This window comes from Chinchilla lanigera, unplaced genomic scaffold, assembly GCF_000276665.1.
Source record: "Chinchilla lanigera isolate Chin_1 unplaced genomic scaffold, ChiLan1.0 scaffold00128, whole genome shotgun sequence".
Classification (NCBI taxonomy): domain Eukaryota; kingdom Metazoa; phylum Chordata; class Mammalia; order Rodentia; family Chinchillidae; genus Chinchilla; species Chinchilla lanigera.
This window is the reverse complement of record NW_004955529.1, coordinates 1,320,029-1,338,220: the sequence shown is the minus strand read 5'-3', so window position 1 is coordinate 1,338,220 and position 18,192 is coordinate 1,320,029. Positions and strand designations below refer to the sequence as shown.

Below are 18,192 nucleotides of genomic sequence, written 5' to 3'. Positions count from 1 at the left end.
TGGAAGATCCCAAAAACTCCACAAGAAGACTCCTTGAATTAAGCAACAAATTCAGTAGTGTATCTGGATACAGAGTCAATACCTCAAAATCGATAGCATTCCTATACACAAACAACACACAGACTGAGGGAGAAATTGAGGAAACCATACCTTTCACAACAACATCCAAGAAACTGAAATATTTAGGAATCAATCTAACAAAAGAAGTAAAACATGTATTCAATGAAAACTACAGTACCCTGAAAAAAGAGATTGAAGGTTTCAGTAAATGGAAAGATATTCCTTGCTCATGCATAGGAAGAACCAACATTTTGAAAATGGCAATACTCCCAAAACTGCTGTACAGATTCAATGCAATTCCCATTAAACTACCATTAGCATACCTCACAGATCTTGAGAAAATATGCCTTAAATTCATCTGTTACCAGAAGAGACCCAGAATAGCAAAAGCAATCCTGGGCAGCAAGGACAAGTCAGGTGGAATCTCAATCCTTGACCTGAAATTATACTGCAAAGCTACTGTCATAAAATCAACTGGTACTGGCTAAAGAACAGTCCTGAGGATCAATGGAACAGATTGGAAGAAACAACCACAACCACAAACACACTCAGCCACTTAATCTTTGACAAAGGGGCAAAACAAACTCACTGGAAGAACGATAGCCTCTTTAATAAATGGTGCTGGAGAAATTGGCTTGCTACCTGACAAAGACTGAAAATAGGTCCAAGTCTATCACCATGCACCAAACTCAGGTCAAAATGGTTCACAGATCTCAATATTAACACAGAAACACTAAATCTATTGGAAGAGAAAGTAGGCAAATACCTTGAAGACAGGGTTAGGAAGAGAGTTCATGAACAAAAACCAAACTGCAAGGGAAACACTTCAAAGAATCGACAACTGGGATCTCATCCTAATGAAAAGTTTCTGCCCATCTAAAGAAATCACTAGCAGAGTACAAAGAAAACACACAAACTTGGAAAAAAATTTAGCTGATTGTCCCTCAGACAAAGGGCTTCTATCTAGAACATATAAAGAATTAAAAAATATCAGCCCCCCAAATTCAAAGAGCCAATCCAAAAATGGGCAGCTGAGATGATACACACTTCTCAGATCATGAAATACAAGTGGCAAATAAAAACATGAGACAATGGTCAACATCGTTAGTCATTCGAGAAATGCAAATTAAAACAACATTGAGATTCCATCTTACTCCAGTATGAATGGCTAGCATTAAAAAATCAACCAATAAATGCTGGTGAGGCTGTGGAGAAATAGGAACCCTTCTCCACTGCTGGTGGGAATGCGGACTGGTGAAACCACTGTGGAAATCAGTTTGGAGATTCCTCAGAAAACTAGGTCTAGAGGTCCCATTCAACCCAGCTATTCCCCATCTGGATATTTTCCCAGAAGATCTAAAAACATCATATCACAGTGATATATGTGCACCTATGTTCATAGCAGCACAATTTGTAATTGCTAAATTGTAGAAGCAATCCAAATGCCCATCCAACAAGGACTATCTAAGAAAATTGTGGAACTTTTATATAATGGAATGTTAGCTGTAAATAAAGATAAACTCGAGGCCTTTATAGGTAAATGGTCACAACTAGAGACCATACTCATAAGTGAAATAAATCAGTCCTTCATGTGCAAGCACCGCATTGTCTCACTAGTGTAAAGCCTGAAAGAGTTAATTTAAACTCGGAGATATGATAGACATTGTGAAATGATAGGAAAACACTCAAGGGTAAAGGGCAACTGAGATGTGGGAAAAGAGAAGGGAAAGAAAGAGAAATTTTGTATGTGTGTATATGCAGGATAGTTAACATAGTTGTTTTACTGTCTTCTATTTCTTTGCTGAAAGAAACTGTGAATGAGTTCTTGATTAATCAATATTGCATGTCTCTATCTGTTTTCATGAGAAACCACTTTGAAGATATCAATATGTAATACAAAAAGCATTAGTAATTTCCTACCACTTTCTTTGTAACTCTGTACTGTCTGTACTGTTCTTTTGTTGTTTTGTGAAATGTTGTCTGTCTGCTAATGTTTTCCTCCTTTTATTTTTAAAATAAAAGAAATAAAACGCAGAACAGAGTCATAAAGCAGGAAAAGAAAGATGAAATAACATTGGAATTTTTTTTCCGACCCAGTCTGCCAAACTGTCTTTTCGTTAGACAGTTGAGGCCATTAACTCTGAGAGATATTACTGAGATCTGTTGGGTATTTACCATCATTGCTATATTTATCTTTTGGTGTATCCTTTGTTTTTATTTTTCCAATGTTTTCTGTTGCTTTCTATCCATTGACCTCAGTAGTTGCCTCTGTGGTATAACTGTGTCTGATTTATGATTTCTGTCAAGAGTATTCTTAATTATTTGCACTAGAGTTAGTTCAGCACCTACATATATTCTGACCTGGTTTTTTTTTCTTGGAAATGTCTTATTTTTCAATGTATTTTTAAGGTTATCCCTGTTAGGTAATTTAACATTTATTTAAAGTTATTTGCTCTTAGTATTTGAAATAATTCTCTCCAAGCTCTTCTGGCCTTTAATATTTGTGTTGAGAAGCCTGTTCTGAATCTAAGTGGTTACATTTACAGGTGATTTTTTTTGTTTTGTTTTCTCTGGTTGCTTTTAAAATTCTGGGTTTTTGCTGAATATCTGTTAATTTAATAAGGATATGCCTTATTGAGTTCTTTTGTCATTTTTGGTATTCTATATGCATTGCTTAATTCTATTTTAAATTCTTTTCTTCATTTGGGAAATTTTCTTCCAAGATATCTATATAAGCATATTCGTGAATCCATTTGTGCTATCTTGTAGCTTCTCTCTAACTCTGATGAGTCTTAGCTTGGTCATCTGGTTGTCATCTAGTTCCTAGTGGAGAGTCCTGTCTTGTTCTCTTATTTTCTTTTTGGCTTCTTGGTGCTCTTCATCATTATTCAATTTTTTTGTCTTAAGTATTAGACACTTTGGCTTCACACTGGTCATTTTTGCTATGTATGAATTTTATAGCTTTTATTTCATGTATTTCTGTCTGATATCTTCTCAAGGATTTTGTGTCTTTGTTAAATTGGTCATTAGACTATTGTTTTAATTAGCTCATCAAGTTATTTCCTTTTTTCTCAGAAATTCACTGTAGTCATAGTGAGTGAAATTGCTGCAAACTTTTGTTTCATTTCCTCTTTAAACTCATCTGTATTCTTCATCCCTTCTCTGAACTTTTCATAGATTTTTGCTTATTATTATGTTGCCCTTTGTGACTCCTTGCTTTGCCTTCAGAGAGTTGAGGGGTTCAGACATCTTCTTTTCTTGCTTCCCCATTCTCCTTTCTGTATCTGTGAGTATATATATTTTAAATTGAAACCAACTTTTCCCCTCATTATTTTAGGGGTATTACTGCAGATTGAGGAATAGTGAAGTGAGAAGATTCTGTGGCTTATAGGAAAATTTTTAGTAGGAGTTTGCAAATGAACATGAAAGTATGGCTGAGACTTGATAGTTCTGGATTCTTTATGAAAGCAAATCATCGGGCAAAGAAAGGAGTTGATATTGGGAAAAGTTGACTAATTACAACATAGAGTTAAGGTTACTATTAAATGACTGAGATAGGAAGAAATCTTTCAACCCTAGAAAGTTTGCTAGGACTTATTTTGTTCTTCCATAACTCATGGTAATGATTAACGAGTAATTATTGTATTTTTATCACAGCCTGTCAAGGGCAAGTCAACGAAGTGCTCAGACACCTTGTAGCTGAAATTTTTCATCACATTATCAGACCAAAACTTTCACATGTAATGACAAAAGTGATGGCTGAGAGCGAGGAAAAAGCAGTGGGGTTGGCTGTGTGAAATTATTAATATCAATATGGATATTAAACCAATCACAACCATGTCCAGTAGTCTCCCACATACATTATCCTTTGTAGGGAAGGCAGTTAACCCCTCCATTAAAAAGCTAAATTAGGTAAAGACAAATTGTATAGTGCAAAGGGTAAACTCTGTGGGGTACGTTTTGAGCATTACCTTGAGGAATCTCACTTTCTTCTAATACCAGCAACTCAGTGAAAGATATTATGCATACGTTAATGTCACTTGATGCTCACAGTGCTTCATTTCAAGCTGGCCTAGAATGTTGGTCAGTTCCAGTTCCAGGGCTTCTGTGATTCAATATCATAGAATGACTATGGAATACCACCCTGCATTCACACATGCTCAATTAGAAAATTACTAGGATTTAATACTGAATAGCACAATACATAACTAAATGAGTGTCAAGAGTCAATGTTTAGACAATATCTTGCTGAGTCCATTCCGAGGTGTATTATGGATATTTCTTCACAGTGGTTCTTCTTGATTGGATTCAAAATTTTTCATCTGGATTAAACTTCAATTATCTACAATAGTAGCCTATTTGATTCCACAAAATTGTATTGTACTTTTCTCTTTCCTTATTTAACACTATTTTTCATTTCCACTGCCTGTGATAACTGCAAGCAAAGTATTTTGCTTGCAAATCTTTTAAGTCAGGCTAACACTTGATTTTATATATATATATATATATATATATATATATATTTGTTCTGTCTGTGTTCATCCTTTCTTGTTACTTCTTATCAGAAAGAAATAGTAAAATTCTATGCTAAAAGCAGTTCATTTCAGACTGTTTAAGTTGCCTAGTATCCGCTTTCTAAAAACCTGACATTAGAAGGTTTTTAAACAAAGAATGGATTATGTGATCCTGAGAAGAGATACACAGGTACCGTGAAAAACAAAGAGATTTTCAGAGAAAACTACAGCAAAGTGGAGGGAGCCTGTGCTCATGACTCCTTCCAGGATATTCATCCCAAAGCAGAAGGAGCTCAGATTTAGGACAGATGCAGTCACTGGCCAACTGCACTCCCATAAATATGGAAAGGAATTTGATGGTGCTCTGTCCAGACAGCTAACTAGTGGCAATCTTAATGGATCATCTGGGCCTTCTGGCTTCCCACTCCCAATTATGGAAGAATTTAAGTCACTTGTTAGGAATAAATTCAACCACTTGTCAAACTACCAAATGCCCAGGCTAAGTATAGAGGAGTGGAAATCAGATTCCTCTATTTGAACTGAGGTAGAAAAGCAACTTGGTATGTTTCAGACTCTATTATAAATTCCACAACAAAGAGAAACATTAAACTGGGTTTCTTATCCACTTGTGTTTATTTATTTTTGAGAGGGCTGGGTGGATATATGTGTTGTCTTGGTTACTTTTCTCTTGTTGCTGGGACAAAATACCTGACGCCCAAATTAAGGAAGGAAAGGTTTATTTTGCTTACAGTTTGAGGAAGTTTCAGTCCATACTTGGCAGGTTACAAGGCAGAGTGGCACATGGCAGAGGGCTACAGCTCATGGCGGCAGAACACAGCAAAAGCAACAAGCGCAAAAGGGAGGAATGGTGGCAAGCAGCCTCTTCCTTTCCCTTACATATGCAAGCTATCCACCCCAGGGCGGGTGTAGCTCTCACACTCATAATCAGTCAAACTCTAAAAGCCTGCCCCGTGACCACATGAGGCTTTGGGAGGACACCCAGACACAAACCATAACATGTGTGCTTATAAAAGTATATGAATATTAATTATTGCTTTTATTTTTGTGATATCTTGCTATTTCACATTGGTTCTTTTACACCAAGGTTGTCTTCTTAGAGTTTTCTAAATTAGTTTCTCTGTAAGGTCATTAATTGGCCTCAATTTGATCTATAAACTTAAACACAAAAAACATGAAAATTATATAAGATGTCTCCAAGAATTTATAACTCCCCAAAAGCTGATCTCACAAATACTGAAATCAATGAATTTCCAGGGAAAAAAACAATAGTTAAGATGATTAAGATGATCAACAAAGAGATACATAAGATGAAATAATCAAATAATAAGATAATAAATGGACTGTAATCCCTGCACTCAGGAAGTTGAGGCAGGATGATTACCATGAGTTTGAGTCCAGCCTAGGCTACATAGTGAGTTCAAAGTCAACCTGAACTAGATAGTGAGACCCTGTCTCAAAACAAAACAAAAAAAAAAGATAATAAATAAATTTAAAGAAGATTCAAGTAGCTGAATGAATCAACTGCTAAGATGATCAACAGGCTTAAAGAAGATACAGATAGACACTTTGAGGAACTAAGGAAAAAAACTTGGCTCAGTAGAATGACTCAACATAGTTAAATTTAATATTAGAGTTATGAGTCAGTAGCATAACACCATAGAATGACAGACACAAGCCTGCTGAAAGAGCTGTAGTGTAGGGAATAGTTGCTGTGACTCAACCGGGAATGCTGCCTTCAAGATCCATTGAGGAGCCTGCTGACAGAAAGGAAGAAAGGGAGTGCATAGCCTGCCATGTATGATTTCACATAGGTGCCAGTAGTGGAGACAATTCCCCATACAGCTTGGGTAACACCCTTCCCCACATCAGACATGGCTGCTTGTCACTAAAAACACAGGGAAAAACTTTGTGGTCTCACTGCTCCCTACTCACAGGAGCAATCTGGAGTAATCTTGAACACCATGTTTTCAGCTATCACCCTGCCCCCAGGGCTCACAGTATAAGAAGTCCTATACAGAAAATTTGTCCAGTCCTGGCTATGGTTCACTCACTCTTGCAAAAAACTCAGTTGAGAAGAATTTGTCCAGCTCATCACAACTCATTTTGTTCAATCCTTGACAGGCATTTTGTCTGAAAATATTGGACTGAGAAAGACCCTGGCCATCACCTTGCTCCCAGATATTCTGAACTATGGGGACTCTTAGATTCCAGTGTTGGGCAGCTGCCTACCCAATAGTAGCAGAGAAGAACAACACGATCTTTCTTGCCAAAGCAACAACCTGCATTCACATCATTGTTGGCACTAGCGCTTTGATCATGCACTGAAAACAAAACTGTATGTTATGCAAGGTTATTTCCTCCTGGGCGGCATCAACTGATGTTTTGGTATCTTCTTTATTTGAGATTACTGAGTTTGGGCATAATGTGTCCTGTATCGTAGTTGGAGATAATCAGTATTTCTGTAGTTCAGGCAAAAATGGCAACACTTTAACAGTTCTGTCAGGAAGCTTTACGCAGCAGAGTGTATAAGATTTGCCCAGTGTGGTTACTCTTGCAGTGGGAGTTGTGACCCCTATTGGTTGATTGTTATTTCCATAAATGCTGCTGATATTGACTTTGTTATTTGAGATAGTCCTTGTACTGGTTGATCTAGTAGTGAGAAGGGGCCTTATACACTTAGGCACTTGTGCAGGTTCATTTGCTTCATGGAGAGACCAGGAATATACAATGATTAAAATATATATATACAACTAACAATCAACTTCCAAAATACATGAAGTAAAAACTAATAGAAATTTCAAAAACAAATAGAAATTTTGAACACCCACATTTGTATATTTTATTATATGCAAATAATATTTGTATTAACAATACAAATTTTATGTGTCTATACTATGTTTTCATGAAAAACAATTTCACAGAATGCCATCAAATGAATATTATATCTAGACCTTAAATGTATAGAATGATCAAAATTTTGGCATATCTTTAAATTTCGTCTGCCATTTAAAACTTAAACTATTTCAATTGGCTTTAACTAAGCAAGCACTTTGATATTGTGTAAATGAGACACAACTGTATATTGGATAAAAGGAGCTCTATCCGTGGTCATTAACACCTTAACATGGGAGTCTAAGTTCTGTCCTAAAAGTAAACCTAACATGTAAATATTTTAATATGGCTGTGATGTTAACCTTTTGACATATTAAATGCATTGATGTTCTCCAAATGTACAAGCTTTCTGAAAACAGGAGAACTTACCATACTGGTATTCTCAAGCAAAATTGTTTATAATGACTTTTTCAAGCTTATGTTCATGTGATTGCCATACAATTTTATTATGATGGTTAGATACGCCTAAACACTGTGCAATACCAGCAGTATCACTCTAAGGATTAAATGTTGGACATTATGGCACATCTGTAAACAGGTACATTCCACTTAGAAAGGCACTTTATTTAAAAAGTACCAAATTTAGTTATGAATTTATTTATATCATTTAATATATTGTAATTGGTTAAAGGTAGCTGATAAAGCTACTTTACAATAAAATGGAATTTTAAATGTAACTTTTTGTCTTTTTGTGACAGGGTCTCCCTTTGCAGTTCAGGCTGGCCTTGAGCTCATTTTGTAGCCCACTCTGGTCTTGAACTCACAACAATCCTCCTGCCTCAGCCTCCTGAGTGCTGAGATTATGGGCATGAGCCACATGCCAGGCTGAAATGTATTAATTTAGACATAATAAAAAGAAAATAATAATTCTAGTATTATAATGTCATTGTAATTAATATGTTAAAATGTTAGTTTTGCTCCTGATTTTACATTTTCCTATAAACCTTCATAACTGATATCTCTTAAAAATTCTACAGGCATACAGCTTCTGAAAAACAACTTATGCGTTACATTAAGATTGCAGAATATCACCTACAGTACAGATAGAAATATGACTGACTTCTAACAATAATGCTGATACTGATTAATAGAAGAAGTAGCTTTTCTTGCATCAGACTTTACATTTCAAAGTGCCCGAAATTGAGATAGGATTATAATACTTAATGCCTACTCTTCCCACTTCAAGACTGGTTCAACTGACCATCTGAGTGCTCAGTAACTGAGGCTTGGAGACCAAAAGTAATGAAGATAAGTGAGCTAGTGTTACCGTAGGTGACAGAATCTGGGCTTGTGTTCCCAGGTTCTTGTGTGTAACAGAGTTGGACATGGCATATAATGGCAAGGAGACATCAGTAAAGTTCATTAAGGTGATAGTATGCTCACAGTAAATGGGTTCATACTGTGAAAGGAAAATTAAAGAAGCACTGAGGGCATAGATTGGTTTGCAGCTGATTAAACTAACCACCCCAGGATTGGACTGTGAGCTCTCAACCGGACTCACTGGCTTTCTGGGATTAATATATTGCCTTGTCTTCCACCTGGATGGATAAGATGTATTTTAGAATTTGCTGGCTATGGGGCAAATCTGTCAAAAACATCACTCAACCAGCCAATCTACCATGCCTACAACACCAGTGCTCCTGAAGTGTATTTCACTGGCATGACTACCTCGCCACCATTTTTATCCCTTTTTTATAATTGCAGGATATCATTTACATTTAGAATCACTAAGTACAGTCAGTAAGCTCTTAATGACACCCAACAAGGAATATCACTTTTAATTACTAAAGTCAAGTTAATGAGATAAGAAGTTCTTCCAAACTGGATGATTTTAAATATTTTAACAGCTGCTTAGGGTGGAACTTGTAACATTATTTAAGCTGAATGTTGTGTTTACATTCCTGATAAGTCTGAGAAAGTTTCATGTGCCCCCTTTAAGACTTTCACCAATAAGTATATTGTATGCCTAGTCTAGAGATCCCTTAGGAAATGTCTTCATGGGAGGCTTTTACTTACTTGACCTCATCATGTTGGCAGAAAAACTTACTGCTTATTGGAGCAGTCATTCTTTTAGCACTATTATTTGGTAATTTAGATACACTTTGTCTCTTCCAGATTGGAAGCATTCCACCCACAAATGATGGTGATGCCTGATGTCTAGCAAGGGTCCTCAGATAAACCTTCTGCGTGCAGAGTTCCCCTGGTTGCCAAAAGTATTACTCTGAACCTACTTAGCAGGAAAAATTTGGATCTGTCATCACCCATGCCCCTCAACAGCAGTTAGGGACACCTCTACACAGCAGGAGGTATTATGGACAGGTAATTTAAGCAGAAGACAACACGGCCCAGTGCATCCTCGACCAGTTCATCTGCCCTGGCCAGGCCAGTTGGGTGTGGCAGAATGGCATCTTGCTGCTGCTGCCACATGGCATGGAGGGCATGGACCCAGAGCACTCCTCCACCTATCCGAAGTGCTTCCTGCAGATGTGCAAGGACGACCCAGATGTCCTGCCTGACCTTGGGGGAGCCAACTTGGACATGAGCCAGCTGTAGGGCTGCAACTGGGTGGTCCTCAACTGCTCCATGCCCGGCAACTTCTTCCACGTGCTGCGCTGGCAGATCCTGCTGCCCTTCCAGAAGGCGTTAATTTCCTTCACGCCCAAATCCCTCCTCGCCACCCCAAGGCTAGAACCAACTTGGATGAGATGTTTGCAGGAACTCACTTCCAGCGGGTGATTCCGGATGACAGCTCCACGGTGCAGGACCCCAGCCCGGTGAAGGGGCTTCTCTTTTGCACCAACAAGGTGTACTATGACCTCACCCAGGAGGGCAAGGCCAGGGGCATGGCCAAGCAGGTGGCCATCTTGAGGATCGAGCAGCTGTCGCCATTCCCCTTTGAACTCCTGCTGAAGGAGGCACAAAATTACCCCGGCACCGAGCTGTTGTGGTGCCAGGAAGAGCACAAGAACCAGGGCTGCTACGACTACGTGAACCCGCAGCTCCAGACCACCATCGACTGCGCCAAGCCCGTCTGGAACGTTGGCAGTGACCCAGCCGCTACGCCGGCCACCGGCAATAAGCAGACTCAACTGATGGAGCTGCAGAGCTTCCTGGACATGACTTTCGATCTGGACGCCTTCAGGAAATTCTCTTAGACGCTCCCGGGCTCCCCAGGGCGGCCCCACGTCACAGTCACAATGCCCCTTGCTTCTGGACTAAAGCGTCGCAGCGCCTCGGCCCTGCCCCTGCCCGCCCTCAGCCCTCACTGCACTGCACCTCACTCGCCGCCCTGTTGCTGCCCACGCCCCTAGCCGCGGCCACCGCCCTGGCCACCTGCTGTCCCTGCGGCCATCTGTCCTGCTGAGCGGTGGCCCCAACTGGTGGGGAGCAGGAGAAGGGCGCGCTCACCCCACCTCTCACTCCCTGAGCAGGAACAGAGCGTAGGATGGCTTCCCGGGTCACTGACAGTCCTTGTTACGCAGCAGGACCGGTCCTCCACCAGGACTAGGGGTAGCTGCATCTTGCTGGCTGAACCTGAGAAGGCACAGGGGCGCCACAGCCGGCAGGGCTTGCCAGGGTCCTTTGTACGGGAGAGTGCACTGCGGGGGTGGGTGCAGCCGTGTAGTGATCCTCTTCGCATGCCCTCTGAGGGTCCTGGGCTGGGCTCGGGGCCAAATCCTGCCCACCCTACTGGGGGTCCCACAGCAAGTCACTGGTCTCCCTATCCTGCCCCTCCTGCCCCAGCCCCTCCTTCCTGCGTGTCCGGGAACGCAGCGGAGCACACTCAGTGCGTCCTTTTCCTCGCTGTGCCAAAGCAGGTCAGAAGCAGGAGCGGCAGCGAGGCAAGGTGGGCCAGTGGCCCCCCGTCCCCTCACTGACCACGGGGACAGATCTGATTTATTTATTCGGGTTAAAAAGCAAAAACAAAAACAACTTTGCATTGCATTGGCTTGACCCATAAACTAAGTTATTCACCGCTTAAAAAAAAAAAAAAAAAAAACCGCTGGCTGGGGCAGGCCCAAGATGGAGCAAGAATGGCCAGGCCCTGATCAGATTAGTGAAATGCTGGCTACTTTTTGCTATAAAAACTTGTAGACAAAGTGTCCCGGTGGCAGCCCAGTTTCAGTTCCCCTAGCAATTATTGGAAGCTATTTTCCTCTCCTGAATAAACCTCCTACCATCTGCCTCCTTGGTTCACAAATTCATGCTTTGGCTTTGTGAGACACTGACACAAGTTACACGGTCACAAAAACATGCAGATTAGAAAAAAGTAAAACTGTCTCTATTTGTATATAACAGGATATTATACATACAAAAACAAGTAACTTATCAAAACTAATTTTAACCTCTGTAAGTTTAACACGATTGCAGAAAACAAAACCAATACTGAAAAAATCGTGCTTTTATATAGTGACACTTAAAATCTGAAAGTAATATTAAGAGAGAAATCCCACTCAGTCCACCAGTTGTAAGAATGGAAGATTGAGCAAACAATCAAAGACAGTACCAAGTCATAAAAAAAAAATGGAAATGATGCAGAGCTTCAACATACAAGATGGTAGGAGTTCAACAATGGTTCTTATACTGTTTATTGTTGTCTTCAGATCAGTCATTCTGATTACCAGGTAGAAGCATGCAAAATTGGTCAAGAAAAGAGAGAATTTTAAGCATTAACTATTCCTTTCAAAAAACCAGACATCAGCAATACACCAAACACAGCTATCCTTGTATATACATATAAATTTCGTGTAGCAACCATTGTTAACTCCTATCATTTTGTTTTGAGGTCATGTATTGTTTTTGTTGTTTTTGTGTTGTTTTGTTTTTGTCTTCATTGTTGTTTTGTTAGGTTTTTTCTCTTTAAAATAAAAAATACATATAAAAATAAAAAAGAGAAATCCTACCTACAATAGCATGAAGATAATAAAATAAAAATTTATTTTACAGAAAAAATTTAAATATGTACTACAAAAATTATAAAACACTGTTGGATAGGCGAAGGGGATAAAAAATTAAGATACATTATGTACATGTATAAACTTTCCATGAGAAATGTAATTATTATGTACAGTAAATATGTAATCATGAACAATTGAAAAAAGTACTGTTAGAAGAAATTAAGGAAGACATATAAATAGAAAGAAATCACCTTAGAAAATGTAATGTCATTAACAAGGAAACAGTTCTGAAATTTATCAACAATACCTATCAAAATCTTGGTTGGATTTTGTTATAGAAATTGAGAAACTGATCCTTCAATTCATACTGACATGTAAATGACTGAGAGTAGACTATCTTGGAAAGAAGAAAATACTAAAGTACTGAAATTTCAAAACTTACTAGAAAACTAAAACAATCAATACAATGGACTGCTGGCATAAGGAAGGACAAATATGAAAGGATTTGAATTGAGTATATGAAGAATCTTATTATATTTATTTATATTAACTAAAATAATGGTGGCACAACAGTCTAAGAGGCAAAGCTTAATCATTTAGAACATGTTACTGTACCAACTGTATAACCACACGAAAAAATGAATTGGACATTTATCTCACACCATCAACAAAATAATAAAAACTGCTTAGAAAGAAGCATCAATGTAAATCTTTGTGATGTAAGATTAGGTAGATTTTTTACATATGACGCTCAAAGCAAGAGCAATAAGAAAACTACATAAATTTGACTCATTAAAATTAAGTGCTTTTGGGGGCTGGGGATTTAGCTCAGCGGCAAAGCGCCTGCCTGGCAAGTGCAAGGTAGTGAGTTCGGTTACCGGTATGGGAGAAAAACCAAAAAATAAAAAATAAAAAAATTAAATTAAATTAAATTAAATGCTTTTGTAGATAATAAAAAAGGTAAACAGACAAATAGAGAAAATATTACCAAACCATAAATCTGATAAAGGTCTTATACCCAGAATATGTTAAAAAAAAAAAGAGAGAGAGAGAGAAAAAAGAAAAAAAGTGCTACTCAACGACAAAATATTCCATTTAAAAATAAGCAAGGGATTTTGGATATTTTTCAAAACAAAGTAAAGAGGCTAATAATCATGCAAAAAGATCATGAACATCTTCATTAGGAAAATGCAAGTGAAAATAATGTAAAACATCACTTCACACTCACTAGGATGGCTACCACAATAACTGGACAGTAATAAGCATTGGTGAGGAAATGGATAAACTGTTGGCATGAACATAATATAGTAGATTCCTGTAGAAAAATTTATTTTTCTCAAAAATTTAAGCATGAAAATCACAACATGACCCAGAATTTCAACTCATATATATACATTCAAGATAAATAAAAATATGTGTTCTTACAAAAATTTGTACACAATATTCATAGTAGCATTATTAATGATTGCCAAAACTGTTAACAATCCAAATTCATCATCTGAAGAATAGGTAAATGAAATGTTATACATCAGTACAATGGATGCATATTCAGGCATAAAAGAATGAGGTACTGATAAGTGTTACAATATGGATGAGCCTTGAAAATATTATCCAAATTGAAACAAGCCAATCCCAATAGATTATACATTATATAATTACACTTTTATGAAATATTTAGTTTTAAAAATTCCATAGAAACAAGAAGTACAGGGGTTGGGGATTTAGCTCAGCGACACAGCGCCTGCCTGGCAAGGGCAAGGTCGTGAGTTTGATTCCTGGTACCTGAAGAAAAACAAAACAAGAACAAAAAAAATGAACAAGAAGTACATTAGTAGTTATGTTTTTTGTCTTTCGTTTTTCTTCCAGTACCAGGAATCGAACTCATGACCTTGCACTTGCCAGGCAGGCGCTTTGCCGCTGAGCTAAATCCCCAACCCATATTAGTAGTTATGAAGGGCTTGAAGGAGATAGCAATGTAGGCTGACTGCTAAAGGGCATAGGGTCTACTTTGCAAATGATGAAAATGTTTTAAAAATAGGTATACTGATATTTTCACCACTCTGACTACTAAAAATAAATGAACAGTTTGTTTTCAGTTCATGTAATTCATGGCACGTTGATTATATCTAAGTAAATGTTATTGAAAATATTCCCAGCATTGGGTTCCAAACTTATGCTCTAAACAATAGTTTGGGAAATGATGAAAACTGGTGTAAGAGGAATATTTCAACACTGGAATGATTAAGAAAATACAGATCTAGAGGTAAAAGGCATCAGAAAAAAAAATGTTATTCTAGATATGGTTTAGTAGGAAGGTCCCCAAGAACAAAACATCTGAGAAATAAAAGAATTTGTGTCCTTTACACTTAGAATCATAGGAGACAGGAGCTTCTCTTAGGTGCTCTGCACTAACATATTATCAAGGATGGAGAGGATCTCACATGGGCCAGAATAATACAGATGGTTCTACTTTTATTCCACAAAGGAAAAAATGTAGGAGAGAGATGAGACTGGTAGGGGAAAAGAGCACTCTGAAGACTTGTGGCTTCAATTTTGAGAAGCAAATACTATGCAAGTTGGGGCTTGAGTGTAGATGTGAGAAAAAACAGATATAACTAAAGTTATCTTAAGAGGTGATGTAAAGGGGAAACTTAGGCCAAGAAGAGATAGAATTTTGTTCATTAGGGGATGTCAGCATGTGTAGACACTAGTGAAAAAGTACCTCTCCTAGATGCTATGATATTATTTGATCACCTTGAAATGTTTATACACTGTCCTAGAGGGAGGTTGATAGATGAAGTCAAATTCTAAACTGCACTCTAAAACAACTAGTGAAATCTATTTGACACCCATGAATAAATATTGCCTTGTCTCTCTGGTGTGAGAAACTGAAAGTGTAAATAAATACCAAAATGTATAATAGACATTGTGCAATAGGAGTAAATTGTTAAAAAAAAGGGGGGGGGGAATGAGGAGAGGAAGGAAGGGAGAAAATGAGAAAGAAGGATAAAATGCAAACAAAACTTTATAAATAAGAGGGGAACCAGGGTTTAAGGGAGGGGCAGGGAATGGGAACAAATGAGGTACTAAGGTATATCACGTGCAGTTACAAGTTCTCTATGATGAATACGATCATTAAAATATCTAAATTGTACCAATAAATTTAAATTTTAAAAACTTTAAAAAATAAAACAACTATGAAAATCTAAAATATCATTTTTTACTTAGAATTAATAGCAAGCTTCTGCCACTAGGGGGGATCAAGGCTCAACTTTGAAATGAAATTTGGTTTAAAAAGAGTAAAGTGAAAAATTACTGAAAAATGAATAAATGGATTTAACAGAAACTACTAAATTAAATGTTTAATTTTTAAAAATATTTTCCCCTTTCATGGATGATTTTTCTGTGCCTTGAGCAAGTATTTTCCAGATGAAAGCAGCCAAATTTTGACACTACTCCAGAAAACAGTTAACCCTGTAAATTTCCCTTGATTGTACTTTTTCTTTCTTGAAAATTTCCAGCCACATGTAAATTCATAATTCAAAATAAAATCTGTTTTGTTTCAGACTGTTCTAATTGCTGGAATTTTAAATTTATTTTTAAACTGATACAAAAGCATAAAAATTGCATATATTCACAGGCCACTGTGATAGTTAGCGGATTGTGTGAATTTGAGTAAGAAATGTCCAACTAAATTGGATCCACATAGTTCTGAGTGTGGCTGAAGGGATTTACTGCAGATAGGAGAGCCCCCACCACCACAGGGGTTTGAGTGGCACCATCCAATGGGCTTGTCACTTCACTCTGTTTCTTATGAGAAGCTCCAGTCTTTATCTTCATCTCAGACATGGTTTCTCGGCTTCCAGCACAGACTCTTCAGCCTTCCAGCACGAACCTTTATCCTCCTGACACAAACTCACTTTGAGCACTACAGTGATCTCCATGCCTTCGACTGGATCCTTCAGAACTGCAGTGCACAGACAGCCCTTTCGCATTCTTCCACACCTGACCCTGTGGGAGGCCACGGTAAACCAATCCCGTAAATTGTTATATATTTGAATGTCTTGTATTAAACTTGTTTCCTTAGTAAGCACTTACTGATACAGTTACCATGAAATATTTAGACACATGTATACGTTGTATAATGTTTACATCATGCTAACATTTCTTTCTCATATATTTAGGGGTTTTGTAACTTAACCTTTTAAACTTTAACTTGTTGAAATATACACTATATTGTCGTTATCTACAGATAGCCAAACATTCAATAGCACATCAGAACATGTTAATTTATCTAAATACAAATTAATATCCATTCACTGGATCATTCTCCATCCCTTTCCAGTTACTCTCTGGTGCCTAGAGTAACCACTGGACTACTCTCAACTACTATGGGATCAATATTTTTAGATACCATACATGGGTAAGATCACAATACTTGTCTTTGTACAACTTGCCTATTTTTTATAACATACTGATCTCCAGTTATATCTAGATGGTCACAAAAGACAAAAATTCATTATTTCTCAAGGCTGGATACTATTATAAGGTATATATGTATCACATTTTTATTATTTATTCATCAAATCATGGACTCAACTTGTTTGCATTTCTCAGCTATTATGAACAGTGCTAAAATTGCATAAGAATGCAGATGTGTCTTCAACATATTGATTTCATTTCCTTTACATATTTTCCCCAGTAGTAGGACGGATTGATCATGGGGTTGATCTACTTGTAATTTTTTCAGAAACATTCATGCTGTTTCCATAACTACTATACTAATTTACATTCCCACCATTAGTGTGTGCGAGTTCTCTTTCTTGAATCCTTGCCAATACTTGTTACTTTTTGTCTTTTTATAACAGTCATACATAATGGGATGAGGTGATATTTCACTGTAATTTTGCATCTTCCCAATGAATAGTGATGTTGAGCATTATATATCTATATCTATCTATCTATGTGTGTGTATCTATATCTGTATCTATATCTATACCTATATCTATCTATAGAGAGAGATAGATATATTAGCCGTTTGTTTTCCTTTTTTTTTTTTTTTGGATTTTTTTTTATTTTTGTATTTATGGCAGGAATCAAACCCAAGGTCTGAACCTGCTAGGAAAGTACTCTACCACTAAGCTATGTCTCTAGCCATGTGATTGTTATTTTTCCCCACAAATGTATATTTAATCTACTGCCTATATTTAACCAGGTTGTTTGTATTTTCTGATGTTAGGTTGTTATTGTTCCTTGTATATTCTGAGTTCCAAGCACTTGTTAGACATGTGGTATGCAATATTTTCTCCCATTCTATAGGTTATTTTTTCACTATGCTGATTGTTTCCTTTGTTGTGCAGAAGCTTTAAAATTTGTCCGTTTGTCAAATTTTTATTTTGTTTTCTGTTTAATCTCATTTGTCCATTTTTCATTTTTTCGTGTGTTTGGGGATTTTGTCTAAAAGAAAAGATTGTGCCCTTCCTGGTGTTCTGAAATGTTTTCCCTAAATCTTCCTCTTGCAGGTTAAGAGTTTTGGTTCTGTATTTATGCCTTTAATCTATTTTGAGTTAACCTTTTTAAATAGTGTGAGACGCGTCTAGTTTCAATGTTTGACATGGGAGATCTGATTTTCCTGAATTGTACAAAATTCTAATATTTCTGGTAGAGCTTTTGGGTTTTCTCTAATAAGACTATGTCATTTGCAAATAGTGACAATTTTGCTTTTATTTATCCAACTTGTATGTCTTCTATTTTTCTACTTTCTGATTGCTTTGTTTAGGCCTTCCAGTACTGTTTTGAATAAAAGT

General features: G+C 37.3%; 1 protein-coding gene across 1 annotated transcript in view; it reads left to right on the top strand.

Annotated features, from left to right (window-relative positions):
- LOC102027673 (2-oxoglutarate dehydrogenase, mitochondrial-like) overlaps window positions 1-10,642 on the top strand; it is a 27,487-nt gene extending 16,845 nt beyond the window's left edge. The window contains 2 exon segments of the mRNA XM_013507525.1: window positions 9,820-10,155; window positions 10,158-10,642. Coding sequence (XP_013362979.1) covers window positions 9,820-10,155; window positions 10,158-10,642 — 821 coding nt within the window.
- Window positions 10,643-18,192: the final 7,550 nt, after the last annotated feature.